The sequence below is a fragment of the Bombus pascuorum genome, chromosome 6 (assembly GCF_905332965.1).
Source record: "Bombus pascuorum chromosome 6, iyBomPasc1.1, whole genome shotgun sequence".
In the NCBI taxonomy this organism is placed as follows: domain Eukaryota; kingdom Metazoa; phylum Arthropoda; class Insecta; order Hymenoptera; family Apidae; genus Bombus; species Bombus pascuorum.
In genome coordinates this window covers 9,355,028-9,382,724 of record NC_083493.1, presented here as the reverse complement: position 1 = coordinate 9,382,724, position 27,697 = coordinate 9,355,028, and the positions used below count along the sequence as shown (strand labels likewise).

Below are 27,697 nucleotides of genomic sequence, written 5' to 3'. Positions count from 1 at the left end.
TCTAATTGTACCGCTCGCCGCGTGCTTTTCACGGATTTCGGAGGTCGTTCGCGCGAGCTGGCCCCGTGGAATCATTAATATTCATTGAGACGAGGCGGTGAGCGTACTCCTGTCTTCTCCCCGCTCTTTTACTGTTATACATTTTTACGCTCCCCTGAGCGTATTCTTCGTAGGCGGCTCGAGCACGCGTCTCCAGCCGTACATGAAATTCGGCTGATTTTATCTGCCCAGCAACCCTTTTCCTTCGATTACCTCAACCCTTCGTAGTACGGTTTCGCTTATCGCGGCTCGTCATCGTGATTTTATCGAGCGTGAAGATCTACCGCTGTTTTTCCTCACGAACTCCTCCAAAATATATCCTGATTATAGCAATCTCTAAACAAAGTGTGCTTCTATTTTTTTTTCCAAGTGATTTCCATTATTTGATCGCTTTCGAATCGTTATAATCGTTTGTTGAAAGTTTCCTTCTTTTGCTTAAAAGAAAAAGAAAATTTTCTAAAGTTTCATCTCGGTTAATGAATATTGCTTTCATTATCACGATATGAATATTCATGGGAAATATTCAAATGATAATATCGATACTGTTTATATGGCTGCGTCGAAAGAAGCGAAGTATATACTGAAACCAACTGAACCGAACTGTGAATATGCGTTCCACGCAGACAGCTAAAGCTCGCAAAACCAGTTCTTTGTTTCTCTCGATGGAAGTTGCGACTGTTCACTTATAAAACTTATCGATAATACCTCCAACATTGTAGAGGCGCATAAAATATATTGGAAACCGACGTATTAAGCGAAGTAGAGAATTTTTTAAGTACGTTACAGCGATAGAATGTTCTATTGAATTGAATATTTTCTAATCAGAGAATATATTTTATCGCATGCATAATTCCGGAGCTTAAGACTATTCCATGTTCGTGGAATCTCGAGTTCCATCAGCTTAGTGGTATCGGTTTCCGCTTGATTCTCGGTCGATTATTGGCCGCGATGCAACAGGAAGAAAGAAACAAAGAGAGAGGCTTGATTCGCTTGTAATTACAATCATCGAATAACGGTGGCAACACGTGACCAACTTGCAGTGGCGATTCGCCAGTTAACGATATAATCAGCAGTGTGCAGCTTCTTAGTGATTATACCGCAAACGAAAGCTATGCATCGCTTTGTCGTTGCCTGATACAAGTAGAGCTATTGGATCGAGCGTATAACTTCTAGTTACAGATCTACAGTGTTGCGAAGAATATTTCCACGTACTTTTCGATGAAATGTTCTTTGATCAGTTCTATACTTCATCTTCATAATATTTCTTCTTTGTTATTTAAAATATAGTTTGTATAAAAGTATTACTAAATAATACGAAATTTACTATACTTAATTATTACGACATGTAAATGGTGTGCAAATACTTTCGCATCTACTAGAGGCACGTACCTTTGCGCAGGGACTTTTTTGAAAATATTCCTTCCTCCAACACATTTACTTTCGCATGCAGCAAATCAAAACATTCGAATTAACCGAAATGCTGGAAACTTAAAATAGATTCACGATTTTTCTATTCTCTGTTTCACCAGAATTTCCTCATCATGCATACATTGTAGGTCGAGCGCAGGGACATTGCAAGCAATCAACTATGAACCTCGATTAATTCCGCCGACAACGAAATCGCGAGTCACGTAGTCAATAAGAGTGTAATCAATCGGTCGAGCGAGCTCCGGAACGTTTCCTCGATACGACTTCTGCACCGCAGAATCCGATCGGGCTTCGTGCTCGCGAACCGGTGGACAGAATTTATTGGGTAATCAGATAGTCGTAGGAAATCGATGGCCGGCCGCGTCGTGGCGCAACCTTGTTCCCTCATTTTTACAATTTTCTCGTTGCCCGTATCGCGATAACGTATCTACCGTAGCCGTTTCTATGCCGGGCAATCGCGTTGGTACAACGCGAGCACGAGATCTTGCCTCGTCGAAGGGAATTACTCGAAACAGCGAAAGATCGTTCGATTCTCAGGTGAAAAAAAATGGAGTACGCCGCGAATCGATTGTCCACTGCTAGTGCAGCTTGGTGGGGAACATTTATATCGGAGTTGGAGGTTTTACGAGATTTCCGCGAAGCGTTCGAAAGTCAAGCGGAGTAAGGTTTCAAGTAAGACGCAGAACCCGCTGCTTTTGTACAGTACGTTCACCGTAGTGCGATTTAAGGAACGTTACTTGAACGATCGTCCACATCCTGGAGAAATCATCGCGTATTTACGACTTCAGTTCTCTCGAATAGGCCCGGCGATATTTTCTATTACAGAACGAGAAATGTCGTGCACGCGTAAGTGTGGTTGGATGGTTCGACCTTTCTTCGTGGTGACTCATTTGTGGTTTTACGTTTTATTGTATTAAACTGACAATAATATTTAATATGTGTCTGGCGTATACATATGTATATCTTGAAGATTTATCGACCTCCTTCATAAATGAAGATCATATGGAGAAATATAATCCATGTTTCCTATCTTTAATGAGGAAACGACTTTAAAATTCATTGTATGCCTTTAATTAATTTTGTATTGACGACTTTAACTATGTTATATTTGCATTTTGACGACAAAGCAACTGCACCAAACAATTACGTTATAATGTATAAACATTGAGATTGACTTGGTTCTTTAGACGTATTGTAGGAATAATTACAGAAATCGATTAGAGAATGTTGCCTGTCATTTCTAGAAAATATTTCTGTACGGTAAAAGTCTAGCAAAAGAATCTCAAAATTCACCCTTTTAATTACCGAGTGACATTTAAACTCAGAAGATCGTCATAAATAGACCGATCCTGTATTTCCACCTGCGCCCCATATGCATGCATCAACCGAATGTACTTAACAGTGACTCCATAGGAACTCCAAGACCGACTACCAAATCGCGTAAAAATTAATTTCCATTACAGCCTCAGCAGGAGGTTCTGACGAAACGAGCAACCGATCATTGGAACGACGCAGTTCGACTGTTCCGTCTCATTGTCTCTGAAAAGCCGCAAAAGCGTGACACGATAAAAACTGAGCGCGCGTTCGCCCGTATACGCTCGACACCGCTCGCGATTCGCGAGTGTTTCCACGCGCGAGTCGTCGTCGCGCGCGCACGCGTCTCATTGGTGTGTATCGCGGCTGCAGCGGCCTTGAGAGGGGTTCTTTGTGCAGTTGAGCGTTCACCACTGCTCACGTATGCTGTCAGGCACACGTACACTCGCACCTACGCACACATAGGTGCGGGAGATCGCGCTCGCGCTGCTAGGGTTGACGTTACACGTATACTGTAACAAGTTGCGTTGCACTTACGCGTACAAAGGGCGCTCCATGTGAGTCACGTGCTCGCATATGCTGCCAGCGTTCAATCTGCTCCCACTCTTCGCCCTTTTTTCGTCTCTCTTTCTGCCTCTTTGACATAACGCGTGTACATAATGTACATTGTCTCTCGCGTGTTCCCGCTGGTCCGTGTACACTCGAAATTTCCCCCTCGTTCCGCCACTTTTCTCTTTTTTCCCTTCTTGTTCCTGTTTTTGCTTTCTCGAGTTCCCTTTTTTTCCACCGCGTATTATCTCCACCGCTCTATCTCTTCGTGGAACTTCTTTTTTTTTTCTAGCCGTACATTCCTTGCTTCGTCTCGTCAACCCCGTTTTTTTGTCTAAACGCCCTTCCCCTCTCTTCGTTGGCTCACGATCCTCCTCCTTGTCCCAACCTTCTTGTTCTTTATATACTCGTTCCACGTCCCCTCTATGTACAACCATTCTCCTCTCGAGTCTTTTTCGTCGGTTCCAACCCGACGTCCCCGCCCTCGAACCGCGTGTGCACGTCCTCTCTGATGCACGCGGATCCAATGTCCGCGCGCGAGACCGCGAACGCAGCGTGCATGCGGGTGTTGGCCACGTGCGCGCTGCACTTTTTGCCCCGAACGCTTTTATGGGACGCGCGAGCCGTGCTCTTCTCGTTCCCCCTTTAGTTGCTCCGCTCACGAAGACGAGTTCTTCCGACCACATCGCGAAGAACTGGCTTATCGAGAACTCAAGTTACCGACAAACTTTTAATATCTTGCCATTATATTACGTACCGTGGAACCAAGGGAAAAGCGAATGAAATCTTAACGCGAGTAAAAGCGGGTCGCCTTGAATCTCACAGGAAAGCGCGCGAAAATTGCACGGTTGTAAGAGGTCGGATATAGTCGAACTTCCCCGGGGCATAAATTAGAATTAGGCTGGCCGTTTGTCATGCTGAAGGCGGTCGTAAATCGCGAGCTGACAGAATCCGTGCTAATAATCATTCGCGTGCATTGATAATTACAACAGATCGTTACATAAATCGGTTTTGGAATAGGTTGGCGTTCACACCAGGTTCGTGTTCCATCCAATATACATATTGGCATGTGTGTGTAGTGACATTTTACGAGGAAAATCGCGAGGTAGAAAGCGAAGCGAGACCGTCGATACGTTCGGATAAGCGCAGCGGTTGTTTTGCAAGCGGTGGAAAGCCTGTCGTTTGCTAGAGATTTCGCGATCGAGCAGTTCGATGTGAGTAGGCGACGATGTGTGGCCGATGCGCGCGCGTACGGGTTGCACAAGCGAAAGAGAGCCTCAAGAGAGTGTGGCCTGAGTATAGTGGTGCGCGTGCGAATGCTAGCGCGGACGTTTACTCGAAATGTCAAGGATGCAACCGCGCGAGCGCACGAGGGCGCACGCGCGCGCGCTACTGCGACCGGTCCCTGAGACAATGGCGGCCGGAGGCGCGGAGGAATTGTTATTTTGTCACGCATGGCTTCGATTTACGCGCACGCGGCGCACATCGCGCGAAAAACCCGCGCGCTTAAATGTTTCTGGCAGCCCACAGGCGCGAACTGTTCTTCGCTTATGAAAAGATGAATTTCATAGCTTGTCGGTGGATGATTGTATCGGTTATCGACGTGAAAAGATAGATTTTTTCGCAAATTTTTGCTCTGTTGAAAGTTGAGATTATGTACCTAGTCTTTGGTTGCTGGTCTTTCCTTTTGTTAGCTTGAAATGCCATCGGATTCTTGATACTGTAACCCTGTTATAACCTTTGAATCATGTTTCTCTTCGGTCGTATAGTCTATTATTCGATACTCTTTGAAGCTCGAAAAAGATATGTAAAAGATTCTTGCTTTCGTTTCCTGAAAATATTTTAGGTTTTTTTGTTTATTCAAGAGAGAGAAAGATCGAAGAAGAGCTAACGTTGTATTCTATGAATTATCTTTTAATCGTCGGTTTTATGTTTTACATTCTGATTGCTCTAACTCAAAATCTACCATAGGAAGATTCGCGAACAGAGATACGTTTAACCGACAAGCGCCTTTTAGAAACCAAAAACGAAGCTGGAGTATACGTCACTGATGCAAACGTGATTATTCACGCGTTCGCATGATACGGTGCGATCGAAGCGTCTTACCTGATTCCGTGATGCGAAGTAGCTGGTTGTTTCTCAAAGATATTTAACTACGTCCTCGGTATCCGCGGCGGTAGATAACGTTCCTGCTCCGAAAATTTCAAAACCAGTTGTACTCGGTTTACGAGTACCATTTCGCGGTTCGTAAAACGCGTTACTGCGTCTCGGAGTTGGCGCGAACAGTAAACCGTTAGGCCCTCTCTCGCGACGAAACCGCCGAGCCAGCGAAAAGGCTTCGTTAAAACTAATTACCACGGGGCCTGACCCCTCTCCGGTGTCCCGCTCTTAATTATCAGAGGCGTCGTAAAAGCGAGTCAAGCGGCCGAACGAGTGTATTTCTGTTTACCGGTTCTCTCAGCCGGAATTACACTGCGTTTATCTGGCGTCGACGCGAGAGACGTAAAACGCGCGTGGCCACTTATCAATCGGAAAACGCTTCTTCGGGCTTACTGGCAGCGATAAAAGTGGCGAAACACACGCGTACCCCGGCGCACCGCGCGGCAGTCCGATATCAAGCGTTTCCTGACCGCCAGATACCATACTCAGCCTCGATTATTTCGTTTTTCCACTTCTTCTCTTCCTTTGAATTCTGCCGTTTTTTCAAAGAAACGCTCGATCACGTACAGTACCATATATAATCCGTGTTGACAATATCCTTGCACTTTCTATGTATATATCGTGTACATCTATATGTGTGTAGGTTAGATATGTCGAAATCACGGAACGAAGGCTATCGTATGGAGCGTTGTAAATTTTCAGACAATCATTAGCCAACAATGTCGTTAGTTACCATTACAGGGCAACCCGGTGGTCGCCTTTACCGTTGTCTAGCCAGAGCGTGGCATTAAACCTTATAAGCAAGGCGCGCGGCCGTCATGCGTGCGTAGATCGTAGCATTTCCATTGTGTGACGCAACGTTTGCCTTTGTGCCACGATTAATTATCGATGGTAAATCCAGATACGCTGAATACAAATCGGCTGGACCGCGTATTTCGTCGATTACGATATCGCGGCGGCCATCTGTTTTCAGTAGGCAGTCGGAAAGATCGCTCGGAGCGATCGAAACGGCGATGATGAATCGTCGAGCTTGTACTTATCGGATGATCGAGGAAAGTTTGAACTTTACGCTCGCACGTAAGGCGATCTCGTACGGCGCTCGGTTATCCGGCTGAATTTTACGCGAGATTTATGGGACACGCCGACGAAACCCGACGCGCGCATGTGGTTCGCAAAGTTGACAAATTGCGGTCGAAGTTGATTAGACAGTTGCCACGATATCTTGAAATTTAGCTGAAGTTGGCATTTCATTCGAATTGTTGGATTTTAGAAATACTTTTGTAGATCGTGAGATAAGCACGATTTAGTAAGTCTAATCTTCGATCGTACGTTTATCTTCAACGAAGCAAAAAAGTCGAAGTCATTCTGTAGTTATTTGTAAAGGTCATAGTAATATTCACAGACATTTAGCATCGATTAGAACGAAGCGGTTAATATCAACCCTGAGAAAAGAAACGATCCATTCTTTGCCGATAAATCTTCTTCAGTCTTCTCAAAAATAAGATAGCTTGTATAGATTTCAAACTAATAAACTTTCACTTAAATTTGCCTTGTTGAAATTGAATTTTCCTTTTCTATTAAATCAGACTTAATATAGATTTCTAGGCAGAAGAAACAATCTTCTTTATTGGCGAATTCACTTTAACTCTTGAATATTTTGTGGGCTAGCAAACCTTCAGTTAAGTGACACGAATTTCCTGTACTCTCCAGATCAGAGTTAATTTAATCTTTAAAGAAAGCAACACAATTTTTCTCATAAATAAATTCTTTTCAAAATAATACTTGACAAATTTTGGACCCAGAAAACTGGAATGAAATTAAACGAATTTCTTGTGTTCTTCAGATCGGTTGCCACGAAGAATGGGCGACGATCGGCATCCAATGGTTCTGGTGGACTCGGATTTGGCTCGTATGCCGCTGCCGGATTTGGTGTTGTCTGCCGTGGAGCAACTTCCACCCGCTGCGCCCCAGGTGACCGTATCTGCGCCCAGCAGCCCAACCAGGGACGCGACATTTCAGTTTCCGGAAGCCAGCAATGATGAGAACGGCGTGGCACCGGTGCCAAACCCAAGGCCACGACCGCGAAGACGCAGACTTGCCTCAGAGGGTGGTAGCTCCGCGGCCGTGAAGAAGACATCCACCGTAAAGTCAATTTGCAAGTGCTGCTGCGGCCACATTGGACAGGCCTTCAATGGAAGTTACTGGGCGACCGTAGGCGCCAACCTCAGGAACATCGCCGACGATTTCCACGCGTCAAAGACCAAGGTCAGTGGATTAGCCGAATCGGGGTGATAGTTCAGAAGGTTCTGTAACTTAATCTTTTCGTGGAACTTATCTTTGTGTCATAGTTGTTACGTAAGAGCCGTACTGTTGTAACGTTGCAGTTAAACCGATGAACTTCGTGTAGATAAATTGTTTGATTTCTGAGAAGTTCAGTACGATACATACCCTGACACTAAAATTAACAAGTTTGTGAAAAGATGGAGTTGCGCAATTAAGTTCCTTCTATCTATAAAAGATGTTCGTTTCTTACTCTTTCTATATTTTTAAGTTATTTTGAAGACAATCGCAGTATTGCGAAATTACATCTCGTAAAAATCTGAAAATACTAAAGAAAGATATTTATCAAGAAGCTCGAAATGCAATATTGAATTTTTGACGCTAAAAAAAGGGAAAGCTCAGGATGGCTCTATTGTTTTCAAGTTTTTACGGTTGAATGTCGAGCTTATCGTCAACGCGAGCGTAACGCCAAGTGTTTACGATGCGAAGAGTACAGGTGCGAAGTACGCGGCGTAAAAATAATTGCGTTGCGCGATCCCTGTCACAATTCCATCCACCCCCGCGCGATACTTTTTCACTCGTCATAAAGTCACCCTTGTAGCGTGACTGTTATAAAACCGCCGGAATACGCAGATGCCAAAAAGGGATGCCTTAAAATAAAATTCGCCTACCGCCTCGGCATTTTTACGCCCTCAATTCCTAAATTAATTTTATCCTATTCACCCTCTCGTAGCTTACCGTACACATCTCCAACATTTTTTTACTATTCTATTCACATTCTCGGGGTATTATATATTTAACGTTTCAATTTAACCATATTTCAACGCAATGCTAAATTCTTCAACCGGTTAACGGGGTTATTTTTTAATTAGAAATTTCAATGTCATTAGAAACCTAATAAAAAGTAGAGTTGATCGGCTTGCTTCTTCAGAGACCATCCTTCATAACAGAATTGTCTTTTAACTCCGCTGCCCACGGTTCTACATAACCGGAAATGGACGTTATATCTCAATAAATATTAGCAAATTGTATATACATAATTTTTAAATATTTGGTTTTACTTTTCGATGTAATGTTTGTACCTTTTGCCTATTCCACGCTTTTTAAGGGTGAAATAGTCCAAGAAGAGAGGATCCCTGAAGAGATGCAAACATGAAAAAATAACGAGGATGACAGCAGAGTTAATTCAAACATTTTTATGAAATTAAGAAATTAACAAAAAGTAGTTGATCGGTTTACTTGCTGCGGAGCCCATATAATTTTCTTCTCATATAAAATTCGATACATTTCTACTTACGTGGAGCAACGTCAATTCCCGAAAATTGATCTGACCGATGAAAGAATCCCCCGTGCCATGATCGCGATATCCACGATTTAATGGTCCCACGAATGATTCAGTGTCTCATTTCGTCGCGGTTTCTTTATCTCTCCCTCTCTTTCTCGCTGGTTTGCGGAAGAAAGGAGAGAAATTGGCGGCTGGAGTGGGTCAAGCCAGAGTCATAAACGCGAATTTAGTTATATCGGTGCCACCGACGGCGTCCCATGGGCGCAATAAATATCTGCCCGCTACCGTTAAGACGTCTAGTATTGCTCCCAGTGTGTACGACCCTGCGTGTAGCCACCACTTCATCACCGTCTCACCCGCTTTACCTTCTCCATTTCCTGTCTCTTTTGATCACTCGATCTAATATGTATCGACGGCTTCGGAACGATGTCCCACTGATTTTACGAGTGGTTCCCGGTTGTTTGTCCCGGACAGACAGGTGAGAGAAATAGGACATCGGACGGTTTTATGGCAGAATTCCATTTTTACACCCAGCCCAGATGAAATTGCTCGCGGACACTCGCAAACGAATTACGGAAGATCGCCTATCGATGCGAAAGTCCATCGTAGATTTATTAGAATTGGATTGAATTTCACGATCGATGCACGTCCCATGTAATCCGCGTCAAATATTTTCTGGGAGTAGTTTTTTCTCCTGTCGAAGGAATACTCTTATAAAAAAAAGCATTTTATAGTTTTAATATATTTACGAGTGCTGGTCATCTCTTTCTCTCTGCAGACTACATTACTTAGATTACTACTTTAGATTACAGAGGTTTCACTTGTATGAACTTTCAGTGGATAAATAGTTTACATATAATTAGAGTTCATACAATAAAAGTTTACCAATCCTGTTATTTTCCTTTTAGATGAGTAAATTCATCTAAGAATTCGTTTAATCACGCGCTAACTGGAATTTCGTTGGAGTAAATGAACTTCACATTAGCGGAGTTTTACTGTACTCAATCTCCTTCACAGTCTAGACACGAAGCACAGAGATTTAGACCTAATAGACAAGCATAAACGAACATAAAAACAGATCTAAACCCTAGTAATCATCGAATCGTCTCTCGCGAGAGGAAGAGAATGGTTTCTGCGGCAACGATTATTACGGTCGGTCGTTCTTTTCACTTACGCACGTCGCCGAAGCTCGGAGGAGAGGCACAGGCCTTTCACGATTTTACGAGATTCCCCGTGATTTGCCGCGGCCGATCGAGAGGAAGGAGCCGAGGGCAGTAAAGAACGATCCATCTAAAAAGCAGAGAGACGGAGAAAAAGATGAACAAGCCGGAAGGGCGTTCCCTTCTTTTATCCCTCGTCTCGATTTTATTCGCTTTAAAGGTCCGCGTCAGCGTGATACCCAATCCCACAACGTCTAATTATTGCTGGTTAAGTGGTGGTAATTGAAGGGGGCGAACGGATCCGTGAAATTGAAGAAATCTTGCGCGTCGCGTTCGAGGATCGGATACCGATCGGCTCGGTAACTCGAGGACCCGAGGCTTGTTGATAATACGAATCGTGGCGAATTCTCCGCCGGGGAATTGTCTCTACGGAATCTCCGGCATGGTGTTTGCGTTCCTCCCTCTTGGGGAATCGAAGTGTCAGATTAATCTGTCGATGGGGCAGAGATGAGATGTTCCTGTATCTCCTCTGTTCTATGTGTACAGAGTAGATTCGTGTCTTATTTGTGTCTTATAGACCTGGCTCTCTTTTTTTTCGTTTACTCTTGCCTGGTTGGATCGAGCGATATTCACTACGACGTGATGAAGTCTCGCGTTTTCGATATATGAAATTAAAGGGTAAATGTTATTTTGTTTTCTCTTGATTTTAATTACAAATTTTCTTCCCTTCGTGGTGAAATTGTCGGGCTTTTCTTTTACGTTGAAGTAATTCAATTTGCTCGTGGAGATTGATGTCTCTTCTATAGTTTTATGATAGTTTTATGATACGATGGCGCTGACATAGATATGAATCGTAGCTGAAAAGGTTACACTATGTTTTCTTCATTAAGTGTTTAGGGACTAGTTTTAAATGACTGGTTCTAAGTCTAAGGCCAGTTGTTCCGTTATCTATACATTGCTCTTCGATAATTCGTTTATCGCAAATCTTAAGTCATTTTATCGGTACGAAACAACATTCAAGATTTAAAAGTGATTATAACATAATTGAGCTTGGTGTAACTTCAATCACGACATGCTTGTACCTACGTTTTTATCCACGACTTGATAGGCATTGACTTATCGACCCTTGGAAATTGCTTTTACCGGATGTCATCGCGTCCCTCCGACCTTTCGCGGGTTTCTTGGTGCAGAAGGAAGCTGAGTCGATCGAAGAAACGCGTGGTCTAATGTAACTTACAAACACGATCCCCGTTCGTTCCCCATTCGTCATGCGAAGGCAACGTTTTACATATGCATGGAGAGTAAGCGAGCATGTAACGGCTAAGTGGTCACATCCCCTTACGTGAAAGTTAAGTGGGCATGGCAGCACGAGCCGTGGCCACGGGCCGAGAAAATTATCTTCAATTATCTCGTGCAATCGTGAGCCTCCTTTGCTCTCTTCTCCTTTCCTCGCGATCTCTCGATCTCTTCTTCGCATTACTCGCCAACCTCTTCGTGATTTATTATTCATGGAAACTATTTCTTTATTCTGTGAATTAGCGCATAAAAATATGAATTCTTAATACGAGTTTACAGAAATGTGAAAAATATCAATTATTACTCCTTAAAGAAGGAAGAATCTCGAAATTCTCATTGGTAACCCTAACGAATCCGGATATTGGAAGTTTAAAAAGTTACAAAAGAAAGAGAGATACAAATATGGAGCAATTTTATTCCAAGGGTTAATCACACGGGCCAGACATCCAAGTATTCCGCAATCTTTCGTTCCTAGAAAGCCTGTCGAAGCCATTCGCGGTAGCACCAAGAAAATTGCTTCATCGACACGATAAAATATTCCTCCCGCTTTTAGCTTAGCTTAGATTTCCTCGAAGTCTGATTTAACCATGGCGCAGTTAATGGAACGTCCCGTCGGTATTTATCAGTTATTCAAACGATAGACGCGCAAATTGATACATTAGACACTCGGTGGCATAACGGATCCCTTGGTCGATCTAGCAAGAACATTCTGTCCACTCTTCTTGCCGTTGCTCTTGGCTACATAATCGATAGGTTCCTTCCGAAGCACGCGATCGACTGCTTCGTCTTACGATTCACGTCATATTTCCACCATCTTTCAAAGTATTCGCCAAGATCGAATCGTAGCGAGGGTTTTATCGTCCACGGTGCGTTGCGTATTTGCTATTCAGGGTGCCTCGATGTTCAGACCGCAAATCTCAGTTGCCTGTGAACGTTTTCTTACGTGGCTTACCGAAACGTCCATCCGAATGGCTATTTTCATGGTGAGCTGCGCAATTACGTCGCTCAATATCCTGATCTCCTATAGTTGATGGCGTTGCTGTTCGTTTTCCATTGAAAGGTTATTATTGTATCGTTGGCACGGACGTCAGGGTTTAATCTAATTTTGATGAATTTTTTGGCGACAGGTAGATGTAATGTTCTTTTACCGAGAAATGTTGTTTATCAAGTTTGAATTGTAAATCATGGCATTGGTAAAGGAATTTTCTTTTCTTCCATTTGTAACGAATGTTTCTCTTTTGTTAATATTTTCTACCATTTGTTAATTTATATTATCTGGTGGAATGTACATAGGTATAAGTACATGCATATTTAGATTAACTCGTGGATCGGTCATTAAGTAAAGCAACTTTTTTTTCTGTAGCGAGACAGAAAGTTTCTTATGTTTGTTAAAACCGTTCTTCCAAAGCCGTAGAGCTTCGTCAAAGAAGATGTGCGACGCAACAGAACAGGAAGTTTAATTAAATCTGTATCACGTTCCTTCAGAATGGACGGTATCGTCTTGCGTATTAAATCCACAGAAAATGGTTGGTCCGTGCGTTTCCTGTTTGCTGAATTATTAATCATCGCACTACTTGAATTAAAGTTGCCAGCCTTCTCTAATCCTCGCATTAAATCAACCGCGCGGTGTAACGCGTTCCCGAACGAACGGAAAAGCGGAGAAAAGAGGAGGTTGCAGCAACGATATTTAGCCAGTTACGCAACCGGCTGCCACGAACAATTAAAATTTACCGTCCCGGCAACGATAAACACCGACAACGTAATCCTGGCGACCGGGTCGCGCATAAATTCCGCGTTTAAACGGTGAACGAAGCTCGAGCGAAACCGCGCACGTTGCTCAAGCGATTCAGGGCGTTCTCTTCCGGGCCCGAAGCAATAAAACCTGCTCGCCATCTTTCCATATGCCTGTATAGTCGTTGGGAGAGAAAGTTTCGAGTCGCAGCTGGCTCGATGATAACGGACAAGACGCGTGAAACGTTCGTTCGGCTTCACACTTCCCTAAGACGATTCGAAGTAAAAGGAAATTCAGCTGACAGAGCTCGAGAAAAGATCGCGATAGAAAGAGGGGAAGACGTTTGAACGAGTAGGGGGAAGGGGAGGGATACTATTAATTGACGAGGAGGACTCCCACGAGAAGAGTCCATAGACCATAATTCTTTCTTAATGCGACGCCTTTCTACTTCTCTCGCTCGCACCCTCTTCATTCGCCGCGTAATCTCTTTCCTCGCGACGAGGCAACATTCGGCCCGAGTGTTTTTCTATCCTCCGGTTCACGTAGAGGGACGAAGGAGAGTTGTATTGGGGCGGATCGAAGTCGACGATGACCAGATATTATGGGGCCATCCCCCCATAAAAGCCTCTGCTCACGGAGATTGAGCTCACCCCCTGTTTCTCGCCGTTTATTATTGCACGTCCGGCCACCACGAGTGGATTAAGACGAAACGAGGATCGGAAGTCGCGCGCGCGCACCCTGCGGACTGCGGGTGTGATCGAGGAAACAGAGAGGAAATCTCCCTTTCACCCTCCACTCTCTTGGAATGGGGAAGATACACTGGCCGGCAAATATTCGCCCAGCAGATATAGGAGAAAGCGGAATTATCGCTGGCGGGATATATTATCGTGGTGCTTATCAGACCCAGAGAGTTTGACGCGAATCTCTGATCTCTCGAGGTGATTAATATTTCAATAAAACGAAATTTCCTTTGGATGAAACAATTCATCGTAAGGAAAAAGAGTGAACTGAATTACTAGAAGAATATCGATAACCTTTGTCGTGCTGATTTCACCCCCTAATGACTAATTGCATAATGAAGCGTTCCGTGCAAGTTATAACGAAGACCTTTGTGTTCGAGAAGGGTTTAGGGGGATGGGAGACACGGATTCTTAAGCGAGGAAAGTTTTGCAGGCCAATTGTTCCTCAGTGGAAATTCTTCAAAGCGGAAATTAATTGACAATTAACCGGTATTAATGCGCTTCTGGCCGCGATTTGTGTTTCGCGCAAGTGGCGCCGCTATTCCCGAGGGAGCTCGGTGGACCTTAATCGCGGCGTCGTGTTCCCCCCGAGCGTCTCTCGTCTTCTCGTGTAAATTCGAAGGGATCAGGCAGAGAGAACTCGATAAAAAGAGCGCGGTGCTTTCTCTACGCCGGAGGCTTAGCCGCAAGGAGTGTCGAATCGACGGTAATTCCGTCCAATTAGGACACTCCCAATTAGAGGAGCCTTAGCCTGAACCCCGTCTTTCTTTGGCCCACCCCATTTCCCTGTGATTCTTGCTCCAACAGAAACACGACAGCTCGTCGAGTTCCTCTTATCGAGGTTCTACGGAAAACGTTGTGTCTTTCTTAAACTTACTTCCTTCCTCAAATTCTGTACTGCTATGTAGTAGTGTCGGCTTAATTGCAGCGATTTTTTTTACTTTTGCTTATTGCTAACTATGATTCCATTTTCCTACCAGTTTTTGAAACTGTATTTATATAACTTTAGGATCTGACAGGGAAAAGTTACATATAGTACTATCAATATAGTACTTGTACCAAACTATACAGCAATAAAACTAAATCTGATGGAATACTCAGATCGTTTCTCTGCTGTGTTCCAGGCTGCCGAGATCGAGAAGTCTCGACTGAGCGCGATGAACCCAAGCTTCGCAAACACGAACAACACGAGCGGATCCACCGACAGCTTCCTGTCGTTGCTTATCCCAGCTCCTCTCCGCGAGACCTTGTGGACGACGGTGGCCCTGTATCTCGGATGGAGGTTGGTCTCTCGCCTTCGATAGGCGCAACAGAATTGTCGTTTCGTCGTCACGACGAACGACTACGATGCTTCGAGAACTCGAAGAATGATTACCCAAGCTTGGAGCCACATCAGGGACAACCAGTACGACGTGTCGCTACTTGGTAAACCAGCAACTGTTCCTTCTTGGCCCGTTACACGCACTACGTATGTCCGGATACCATCGTCCGGTATCGATTATTCGAAGGTCGAAAGACCGATGGGTAACCAGCAGGAAGGGCTCTGCTTGGACGATTCCCGCTGGACGTCCTACCGGGATATCCAACGCGATATCTTGTATGATTTATTTTCTATGTATGCGTGTCTATCGCCTTCCGCGGTCGAGAATGCACTAATGCTATATCGCCCTCGTCCTGTCGACGGTGATGTTTCGAGCGAGGATGAATACTCGGAGGATGAGGAGGACGAGGAGGAGGAAGTCGAAGAATTCGACGAATACGGAGGTATAGATAGCGGTATTGACGACGGGGATGACGAGGACGACGAGGGTGGAGCTTGTCAACTCGTTACTTGTCAAGGAGTCAGAGTTATCTGAAGACAAGTACCATTTCATACTTCTCTGATGTTTGTTGTTTGACGATGATTCGATGTAAAAAGGAGACCGATGTCGCGTACGTTCGAGTAACTCTGCCTCGACGACGACGAGTAACGATCAAAGACTCGCATCCAGAGTCCGTGTTCTTTTTGATTTGTCTTTTTTTTTTAATGTTCCGCATCGACATCGGTCAAGATCACGGTTACTTAGAGCTGTAGTTAGTATCATCTTGCTCGAGAGAGTTCATCATCCGCGTGATCGTCGCGCGATGGACTCTGGATACAACATCGACTCCCAGGTGTATTCTCGCCCGCAGCAGCGATCGACGTGTATTATCGAACACCGACTGTTCGTTCGATCATGCCGATCGTTCGCCTTCAGGTTATATTGCATGGTAGAAAGTTAGGAAGATAATATAAATATATACATATATATATGTATTGATTATTATATATATATTATTATATATATATACTGATTATTATATATATATATTATTATATATATATATTTCTCCCGGGTGAATTTACAGATAATATTCGAATAGAATGAATGGCGAAAGTGACGATCGCATTGTGACACTGGTCTTGGTGAGGGTGACGGGGAGCTAAGGACGAGATCCAAAGAGGACTTAACCCAATAATCAAATGATGATCTCATTACAGATATAAAATAAAAAAAATTAAATAAAGTAGTATGATCACGAGAACGAAACAGAGTAGACATGCATATTTTCGTTTCTCCGTACAATTTTACTTTGCTCTCCTTTATTCTGTGTTTTTTCTTTTTTTTTATTATGCATTTGCTTAATTTCTCGTTACTCGTAAGACATCTCTCTGTTCCGTTCCCGTCGGTAGGAAGTATTTTGACGTGGCTTGTAGATAACGCGATTACCTAGCCGATACAGGCAAGGCAGAACTCTATCTGAGATATTATGATACTGCGCCATGTCGTCCATGTCGTTTCGCGGACGATCAATGATCCTCAAGGAGAAAAAGATGAAAAGAAGATAGAGAAATGTGCCAAGACACATTTGTCGACAATTTGATTCACGCGATTTAAGGTATTCGGAATTGATCGATTAAAGGGTCGATTAATTACGATTTTTGAAGAAGAACGACCGTGGATTAAGATCGATATCGTTAGACGTTCATGGCGATGGTCGAATCATTTGTATATACAAAGATTTTCAAGGGGAGCTTCTCTCTCTCTTTCTCTCTAACTCTCTCTCTCAGTATATTCCAAAAGTAAAAGAACAAAAAAAAAAAAATGATACTATGAGAAGAAAAACTCAAAGAGAATAAAGAGAAGAAGAAAAGATAAGATGTGCGATTGAGCAGGTAGGGAAACGGACGAGGACATGTAACGTGAAGAGGGGAGCAACGTATTGTAATTGTATAGAGGATTTAACTAAAATAATTAAAATTCAGTAAATAAGTCGACGTTTAATAATTAAAGTAGATAATCGATAGATCGAGGATCGCAGCATCTTAATTGGCTAGCTGCGTGTCCCGTGCACAGTTTTCAAATGATCTCCGGTAGCTTAGCTCTTAGTGGCGCCCTCCTCCACGAAGGACGCCCTTCATGACACTCGTGACAAAGGATGAGAAATCCTTTGCTCCTGTGTGTCATTTTTTTTCTATCTTTCTCTACTATCTTTCGTTTCATATTCCACATATTTTTCTCCTTTTTCTTCTTCTTCTTCTGCTCACAGTGTCTTTCGCCGTAACGTTCACGCTTTTTTCTTGACGATCGACGCTCGCGTCTCGTCATTTCCATTTTTTTTTAAACAAGCTCATTCTCTTCGCTCTCTTTCACTTATCCTTTTTTCTCCGCTTTTGCTCTTATTTTCCTCTTCTATCTTGTTATTCATCGATTTTCACGATTCCGTGTTCTTTGAACGATCATTTTTTATTTGATCTCGTTAATTAGCATATATTTAGGTCTTGGTTGTTTCATATATTCGCGATTCCATGCCGCGTCCCGCCAAAATTGGCGCGAACGTTCGTAGGAAGCTGAAAGTGGAATTTATAATTAAAGGATAGTTAGAGTATCCCTGTTTCGAACCTCGTGCTGAGAGTCTCGAACGGGATGAAACCAAAATCATCATAAGGCTGTCGATACGATAGTGTATTCCCGTGGACCGTTCTATCTGTCTCTCTGTCTCTATCTCCCGAGTAAAGACTTCTCCTTTTTTATATATCTATTTTTTTTTAATTATATACATATTATACATATATAATTATGTATAATATACATATAATTATTAACATTTTTATTACAATTCTTATTATTATATTATTATTGATAATAATATTATTATTTTTTATTATTGTTTGTTTGCCCATTTTTTCTTCCACCTTAGATAAATGATAAGATTTCGTGACGTTCTTCGTCAAAGTATTCCATTGTGTAGAAAATATAGTAGTATTTATTTATAGATAAAAACGTATTCATATAAGTCTAAATAAGATTGTACGAATATTCGCGTTAATCGTACTTCTCGCGAGATAATTAATACTGCCATTCGTCCTAATGATGAAACGCGCGTGAGAGATGTGTGTCGTTTATTGAATGAATGAACGAGTGCACAGAGATGTAACAGAAGCTGTCAGCTCTGCCTGAATGCTTCTTCGAGGTAGCGTGTATATTTTTTCCCTCTAAACGAGAAAAGTAAAGACACGCCACTGCATAGAGAGGGAACACCCTTTAGAAAGAAAGCGTGCAGAAAGGAAGGATGATTGTTTGATTGATTCTCCGAGGAAGAATTTCGATTGGTCGCGTATAGGTGAGCCAAGTGAACGCGAGTACGTATTCGCGGAAACCGTTGGTTGCTGTTTCATCGTCTGGCCAATTCGAAATAGTTCGACGGATGGATTACCTAGAGTCTCTTGATGTTCTCGTCGTAAAAATAGTAATTTAATATAACGTATTTTGCACTGACTACTCGTCGCCAGAAATCATCGAACATGTTTCTGGGGAGCACAAGTTCTGTGCTGAGCCGAGCATTTCTTTCGTTCCACCCTGTGATTTCGTCCGACGTGTGTTCGTTTTTGTTCTTTCTTTTGGTTGAATTAATTGGCGATAGTATGTTTGACAGGTGGTTAAATCGTATCGTATCTTTAATCGTGTTCCGTTAGATCGATGAAGAATTATCGTTTGAAGCTTGAGTGACATTTTGTTCGACGTGGTTTTTCACGGTATTGCCCTAATCATCTCCTCGTTCCATGGTAGTTAAACTTGGTTAGAGGTTCAGCAGAAACTTGTCTCCGGTTTTCTCGTCGTTTACTTTGTTTTCTAGAATCTGTTTAAGTTCTTTGTCGATCGAGTTTTCTTCTCTCCTCTCTATTTACCCGAGGAGGGGGTAAACACGAGAGTGAGCAGGATCGTCGTACAATTGTGATGTAATAAGATAGTAACTGCCATTGGCGTCGTGAGAAGGGAGCCGGCGAACAGGGCTCTCATCGCGCTCGCGAAACCTTTCTATATTAGCATTCCGACCAAAGGAAAAGGAAGTAGTTTGAACGTGAACGTCGTGTGCACGTAGTTAAACACAAAATATTTTTTCGTTTTTATTAGATATCTTTTTCCCTTCCTGTTCGTTCCCTGCATTATCGCGGTGAAATCTGCGCCAAGAGATGGCCTTTGAGTCCGCCGCGGCTATACTTAATGAAATCTCTCTCTTTTCGTTTGCGTTCTTTCATTTTTTAATTTTTGCCTATATCCTCTTTGCGCGTACGTTAGCCAACGTAACGCGCAAAGGGGGAAAAATGAAATAGAGCACCGAAAAACACGAACAAATTTTTGCCCTATGCAAAACATAGCCCCGTTGTAGGTTTAAGAGTCAGAGTAAAAGAGAACAATTAAAGAGATAAAATAGAAACCGAGGAAAACGCGATTAGTAAAACGAAATAGAAGCTATTACTACCAGTCGAGCAAACGATAAGCCAATCAAGCACATGGGATTAAGATTAAACGCGACCACAGGAAATAAGAAAAAATGCATGTACATAGCCGCTTGTTCGTGGGGCCGTAAAGTACCATAACTGTCTACGATTTGCTATTGTCCCCTGAGCCCTTTTTTTTTTTAATTCTCTACTTTTTTTTCTTTTTTTTTTTCGTTTTCTTTACGGTATCCTTTCCACCCGTCGTCTGTTCATTTCGTATTACTTTCCTTTTCATGTTTTGGTTTCAACTTTACCACGCTTTAGAAAAACGGTAAAAAAAGCCAACAATCCTCCTCCCCTTAATAGAAGCATTTTTACGTAGCGTAGTAGTCAGCCATATTGAGAACGTATTAATTATATAAATAAACATGAATAAAAGTATATATATTATAATGGAAAACACTTATATATATAAATATATATATATATTTTAAATGGTATATTTGGATATATATTATTATCGAAATGCTATTTCGAGGCATATTGTGCGACATAAAAAATATAATGGTAGTGATGTATCTCAAAAGGGTGAGCCCGGAGAGAGAATGAACGATTGAAAAACAAAAGAAAGGATTTTCGAGGGAAAAAAAAAGAATCGGAAAGAAGAAAGAAATGTGGAGGTGTTTCTCGTTTGAAAACGATGATTTTTCCTTTGAGATTGATAAAAATCGGAAAATGACAGCCGAGGCTGAAATATAAGCTGTAACTGTGACAATGTGGATCGTGGGGGGCAGGCTGTGTTACGAATTTCTTCCTTTTCGACCTTGTTATAAATTTTACTCGAGGACCACTGGCCGATTTCTTCGATTGATCTTAACCGAGAGCCATGTTTTAGTCGACAGAAGAAACAAAGAAATAAACTCTTCATAAGTCGAGTCAACAATTTTCTGAATCATCGAAGAAAATCACAAAAAAGAAAAAAAAAAAAACAGTCCAGAGTTCAAACAGAAATCAATCAGCTCAATCAGATCGAAGATAAAAAGAAAGGCTAGTCTCACGAGTAACTGGCCAACCAAATAGCTAAAGTCGAACAAAAGCAGCCCGCCTATCCGAGATCCCCGCGCGTCAAAGCGTCACTGTGATCTCGTAATTATTAATGAAATATCTGATTATTGTAACGAATAATCGTATGAATATTATAATGTACCCGTTCCCTTCACCCCTTCCCAATTATCCCCCTAACTCTCCGCAGGAGTAAGAGAGAGAATGACCCCGTTTAAGGGTAAAGAAAACGTGTTCGATTCTCGTATCGGGATCGAGAGCATCCTATACCTCTCGTATTTTGTTTCTTTCGCCGTTTCGTTTCGTTTTCGTCTCGCTCTCTTTCCTATTTCTATATAAACCCTATCCTTCTTTACTACTCTCTGCTTTTTCCTTTTTCTCTTTTTTTTCTTTTTTTTTTTTTAATTCGTTTCAACCAAATGAATTGGTGAATCGAAAGATTAATTCCCTCTTGTACGTGTTAGCTCGTAATCATAATCGTTAATTGTAAAACGAAACTTTCCAATGATCTCTCGGTGGCGCGCTCCAAGATGAGCAAACTGGTCTATCAACGGCTGGCGTGTTCTAATTTTCTTCGCAATTTTATTCGCTTCATTTTCTATCGTCTTCATCGACTCTCTTTTTTCTACTTTTTATCTTCGTCGTCAGGATCAAACGATATCGACACCTCGTTCTTTTTCCTCTTCCCCTCTCTTGATCGCGCCACCGAACTTTTTACTACGAACGAAGCGGGCGAGCAAAGGGACGCTCGAAGAAGGCAAAAACGAAAGCGTGGAAAATCATCAAAAACAGTCTACGTTGCGGGCTAGATCGGTGAATGATCTCGCCCGATGATTCTAAGCTAAGTTTACCACAACGGAAATTGATTATTTCGCTGTACGTTCCGCGCTCCATTAAACGCCCGCGAGCTTATCCTTGTATCGATCATTCATTATGGTTAATTAATCGCGCGTATCAAACCACCGCCAGTTGCATCGTGATAACTGTAAGCTTTCGAGGTTACAACACGGTGTTTGATAGGTGATAGACTAGTCTTTTATCGGACCAGTCATTGAGATTCTTCTATTTCTTGTTTTATTTCGTCCTTTTCTCTTTCTTTTTTTTTTTTTTTTTTTTTTTTTTTTTAACAAAATGAACTAAGATACGGAGATCTGTTGTTCTTCCTCTGTATTTACTGTTTATTTGTATCTTTTATACTTTGACTCGCGTGTGTGTTGTCGTTTTGTTCTTTTCTTCGAAGGTATTCCGGTTCCGTTTCGTTCGTTCGTGGGATAATTTTCAATTTCGTCGATGTTCGTCGATCGAGATCGAGCATATCGTTATTTGACAAGAACCTTCAATCTCGAACAAGACAATGTTCGATTTCATCCGATTCTTCTTACCTATCGACGTAGCGCACCATGAACGATATATAAAACTTGAATCTCCCGCCAGTATTTAAGCCGAGGTTTTCTCGAGTTGCTCGTGTGCCCTACGATGTTTCCAACGACTTTTATCTAAAATCCGAGAATCGCTATCGAGCGAGCCCCGACTCAATTGCAAAGAAAAAAGAAGAGAAATCGTAAAGCGTACTGTATTTAACGAAGAGAATAATAAAAGAGAAAATTGCAAATAATGAATGAAATTAGGGGATACTTACACGTATACACCTATACACGTACATACACATACACGAGTATACAAAGACAATGACATAAGTGTTGCATAATCGCGCGTGTGATCGAGCGAACGTGAAAGAAGAAAAAAAAAAAAAAAAGAAAGGAAGAGAGAATTGGAGATGTTTCATTTGCTCAGACTGTCCTTAAGTTTGCCATAAAAAGAAAAAGAGAAAGAAAGAGAACTTAAGATTTTGCGAGACTTGGCGATTTTTTGCGGTCGAAAGCTCGCGAGTCTCGTAGAATAACGTTTTTATAATGCGTGTTGCGTATTTTTCAGGTGCCAACGATGGCAAATTAGCCACCGCGAATTTCTTTGTAACTCCTAAAAAGCGAAGCACGTTGCCATTTTGTCGTATCGATATTCGCCCATTTTGCGATTCCGCTTCATCGATGGTATCTATCTGTCTGTCCGTCTGTCTGTCTGTCTGTCTGTCTGTCTGTCTGTCTCTCTTTCTCTCTCTCTCTTTCTCTCCCTCTCTCCCTCTAGAAGTGACTCACAAAACCGTCTGTCAGTTATTTTCATTTTATTCATACAGCCAAGAAATCAGTTTCTATTTACTCTGTGTATAGTATCTACAAAATGCAAGGGAAATAAACGACAGAGAAGAAAAAGAAACAAAGTTCTTCCTGTCTAATTATGAAAATTCCAACATGATTTTTATTCTACAAAACTAACGTTCGATTTCAATGGAGTCACGTCTAAGAGACATAATAATACTTAGCCTGTAATATCCGACCGTGTGTAATCGTAATTGAATGTGCCCCACTTAAACGTAAGACGATGATTGTTCGTACCCCTTAAACGCCTAATTAAACCTAAAACAAACAAAAGTAAAAAAAAATCACGAAAAAAAAAAGAGTAATAACGTTACCTGTAGCCAAATGTCCCGTGGACCATATAGACCGCCGCGATCTGTTCGTAACACTATATGCGAGAGAGAAAGGGCTAGAAAACGTGTGATCGAGACGCGGAGGGACCAATCTTTCTCCCTTGGTCCCTCGTTCGCGAGTGCGTATGAGAGTTGCGTGAAAGTTAGAGAGACAACGAGGCGAGCGAAACAAAGCGTTTCGCGATGCCTTTCTACGTTGAGAAAAATCCGCGAAAACGAAACGAAACGAGAGCCGAGAAAAACGTACGAGAAAGGAATAAAGAGGACGAAGAGAGGAATAAAAAGAGGCGTGGCGACTCTCAAGCCGTTTGTAAAGCTCGCAGCAACCTTGTGATAGAGTCTGGACTTAGAGAAAACCTGTTCACCTTTGCTACTTTCCTTCTTTTTCCCCCCTGCTCGAGAGAGGCGAAGAAGCGAGAAACGTGAAGAGGAAAAACGGTCGTTCCTCGATCGTTCCTGGGTTCTCTCGCTTGGCTCGGACGAACGAAGACGATTTTCTTTCGCGTGTACGCGCTAGAGAAAGAATGAGAAAGGGATCGCGGGGAGAAAGAAACGAAAGCAGCGAAACAATGAACGAGAGACAACAGAGAGAAATATATATATATAATATATATAATATATATATTGTATATGCTTAGATGCGTATAGTAGAAGTGTTTTGCGCGCGAAAACGTTTTATTGCGAAACGCGGGAAAGAAATATATATATATATATTTTGAAACGAAATTTCGTCCAGCTGACCAATCCAAAGAAGCGACCAAATAAACGAAGGAGAGGGATGACGATGCGAGCCGTTGCATAACGCTTGAGATGCTTAGAACAAAACAAACAAAAGAAAAAAAAAAACGAATAAAAATGAGAATAAAGATAAAGAAAGGCAGGAAAAGAAGAGAGACAAAAGAATATGAAACAAACACAAATTTTTCTACTCTGTACTCTGTATAACTTGTAACTCCGTAAACGTGTGTGTAAGAGGAGAACTTCTTTCTCTCTTTCCTTTTTAGGAGTTTTTGCGTTTTCGCTTAACGACTGTCCCGATGCGAGTGATTGGACGGAAGACGTACGGCGGTCAACGTGATATGTTATTTACAAGCGTAAAATATCGTATTATGTAACAGGCCCCCCTTATATCACGTGTAAGTGAGAAAAGTACGGTATCTACCGTTAATTTATTTTTTGTCTTCTTCCAATTCTTTTTTTCCTTTTCTCTCTGTTCTTTTTACTTTTCTACTTCGCTCCTGCCTCTCTTTACGTTTCTTTCATCCTATTTTCGTTTCCATACCCTCTTCTCACTCATTTTTTTTTTTTTTTTTGTTTTAACTTGTTTCTTCTTTGGTTTTCTCTTAAATGATTATTCGAGCGAAACGAGAAATCGAAAGATTATACGGTCCGATCGTTTCATCGATTTCTCGGTAAGAAAAGAGAACAAGAAAGAAAAAGAAAAGGAATGCGCCGTATTCTACGAATCTTACGCATCCCTTTGGAGGGCGCGTAAACGCCGCGACATTTCACTTCTCTATTCTTGCGTTCTCGAGCTCTGTTTCTTCTTTTTGTCGTGCATCTTTCACTCTTCATTTTCCTTCCTTCATTTCCGTCAAGATTCTTTACTCTTCAATGCGAAGGTACGGCCACGAGTTTGCCCATTCATCGTTGACCACTTGGATCTTTTCCTCGACTAAAATAAAGAAACGATATCTTCTATATCGCTTTTTATTAAGAAAAATTCAAACCGAGCATCGATATCAAGAAATCAACGAAGAATAAGCAAACCGAAGCCCGATCATACGATGCTGTGTTATTTAAGTCACTACCGAACTATGTTATTGATTACTTCTGGTTTTAGTTTATGACAATTTTTTTATGTTATTAATTTTATTTGAGTATAATTTTAAGTACTACGAGAATGTATTATTATTACCTATTATATATGATTGAATTATTATCCGAATATTATTATTATTAATATTATTAATATTATTATTAATTATTATTATTCTATAATCCTAACATCGTGTAATTATTCACTCCCCATGGTCGTTACTTCAATAATTGTTCTCGCGTCCGCTGCCCGATCGCCGGTCGACGCATCGCCCCGAAGACGTCGCGACGCTTCTCGCTCCCTTCTTTCTCTCGCGTTTGCTCCTCTTTCGTCCTTTCTTTTTTATTTTGTCTTTTCTTCGTTTTCTTCTCCGGTATTGCAAAATATGTGTACGTGGATACACACAGGAACACGCACGCACGCACTCGGATTGACGCTCTTCGTGTGGCGTAGTGTCGACCATTAGGAGTTCGCAAAGGGACGGGGGCATCTCTTCGCTACCCGCATGTCTTTCATTGTACAGATTTTTTCACTTTTATAGTTATGAATATATCGTAACGTTATGAAACGTTGATTGCGGCGGTGTCATTATGTGTCGCCGTATTATTACTGTACTTGATATTTTTTTTATTTTATTGAATAAATGTGAACACACCGAATGTATATGGAGACGTTCGGGTGATTCTTCGAGCGCAGTTCGATTTCTCTTTTTCCCTTCCCACACCGTTCCCTTCTTTTCATCCTTCTTTCAGCATATTACGTAGAAGATAAGTAAATCGTAAGAAATTGAAGAAAAGCATCAGGTTAAGCGTAAATTTCACAAAATACTATGCGGAGATCTTCAAAAAGGATTGCGACAGATAACGTATCGATCTGTGCAAAATTTAAACCTTCATATCTTAACATGGAATTCTCTAGTTAGAAATTATCAGAGATTATATCCAATATAGATGAAAATCGATAAACCTACCTATTACACGTAATTACTTAACAGTAAGGAAGCTTGTGCAATTATCATTGATCTAATTCCAATCGAATCGTAATCGAATGTAACTCGTAATCGAATATAGTAGCTCTATCGCTAAGAGGATCATTATCGTGTACTTTGTCACAATCTGTACAATCTGAAAATCTCGAAAAACTGCCAAGCTTCGATCAAATGAATCACTCGATAATTCTCAAAGCAAACATTGACATCGAAACTTCTGTTTTTAATAAAAATTTACGCTTGTTCGATTAATGAGCGTTACTCATAGATAACGGTCATCGTTCGCATGAATGGCATTCTCCAAGCGCGAACCAGAAACGGGCAACGACACGGAGAACAATATTAATCGTCTTAAGATCGACTAAGATCGCCGTGACATTCGATTACGAAGATCGACGGTCCATCAATAATTTATTTCGATAATCTTTGACCGCCTCCAGAGGGTAGCCAGTCCGTTTAATCTGTATCGATCAGCATGGCAACCAGTTCCGGTGTTTAGAATCGGCCTAATGGGTTTCCTGAGACGTGCCATCTGCGAACCTCATTACTAACGGATGTGACCGCAAACCAATCAACCCCCGACGTTCTGTCCGGGTCTCGTGGTGGTCGTAAGACGCTGTCGTGTGCTCGTAGATTAGAAGCTGCCAGTGAGAGCTACGTATAATACATCGAGTCGCGTTAATAAGAACAAATTGGTCCTATCAAACTGTCGACGTAGATCAGAACTGATGGGAACAGGTAAGGAGGTTGATACTTCTATTGGAAGATTTGCGATGGTCGACTGTGCGGCTGACGAATGATGGACAGCGGAAAATAATAATATAACTGTCACTTTGGGATTAATCGACTAAAACTGTGCGTTACTGTTCGTTATACCCGTCTTTCTTATTCTTCTTCTTTCCTTTGCTTTTCCTTTATTTTTGTGAAACCCTCTGACTCTTCTCTTATTCCTCTATTTATTTAATAATACAGTAATTCGAGATGAAAATAAGTTGGAACTATGAATTTATTTAAACACGAAAAAGCGATTTGATTTTTATTGGTTTGCATTAGTGGCAAATGGGCATTTTCTTAATGCAACAACCCCTCCGATCGTCAAAATTGCGGGATAACCGGTGTTAGCGAGCATAATTCGCATGAAAAGTAAAAGTGGGATGGAAGATACGGAGGGTGGCAGAGTGGGTGGCAGTAGAAGGACGCGAAGTATGATGAGCAGAAATGGGAAGGGTCCGAGGACGGGTTAAACCAAGTGCACATGTCGCCAAAGCGCGCGTGTCACCGGCTAGCCACGGTATATCTGGCATGCATCCATATGCAGATCCCCATTGATATGACAACATTTACATACTGCATATTCGCTCTGGGCCATATACTCGCTCGCCAATTCCCCATTGTTGGCTTTCGGCCACCAGTGCGTTTGATTGACATTATTGGTCGCGCCGCTGACACCAGATTACATTTCTATTTGCATACATTCGCGGACCAGTTTGATCCCGCGCGAATCTCCCTTCATATTTATCCTATGGACCTGTGTGTGTGTCTTTTTTTTTTGCC

General features: G+C 41.9%; 1 protein-coding gene across 3 annotated transcripts in view; it reads left to right on the top strand.

Annotated features, from left to right (window-relative positions):
• Positions 1-25,850, top strand: part of LOC132907758 (uncharacterized) — a 43,200-nt gene extending 17,350 nt beyond the window's left edge. For all 3 annotated transcript variants that reach the window (XM_060961147.1, XM_060961145.1, XM_060961146.1), the window contains 2 exons: positions 7,334-7,755; positions 15,108-25,850. In XM_060961147.1, the coding sequence (XP_060817130.1) occupies positions 7,334-7,755; positions 15,108-15,287 (602 nt within the window). In that variant the 3' untranslated portion in view covers positions 15,288-25,850. The remainder of the gene's footprint in view (positions 1-7,333; positions 7,756-15,107) is intronic.
• The last annotated feature ends 1,847 nt before the right edge of the window (positions 25,851-27,697 follow it).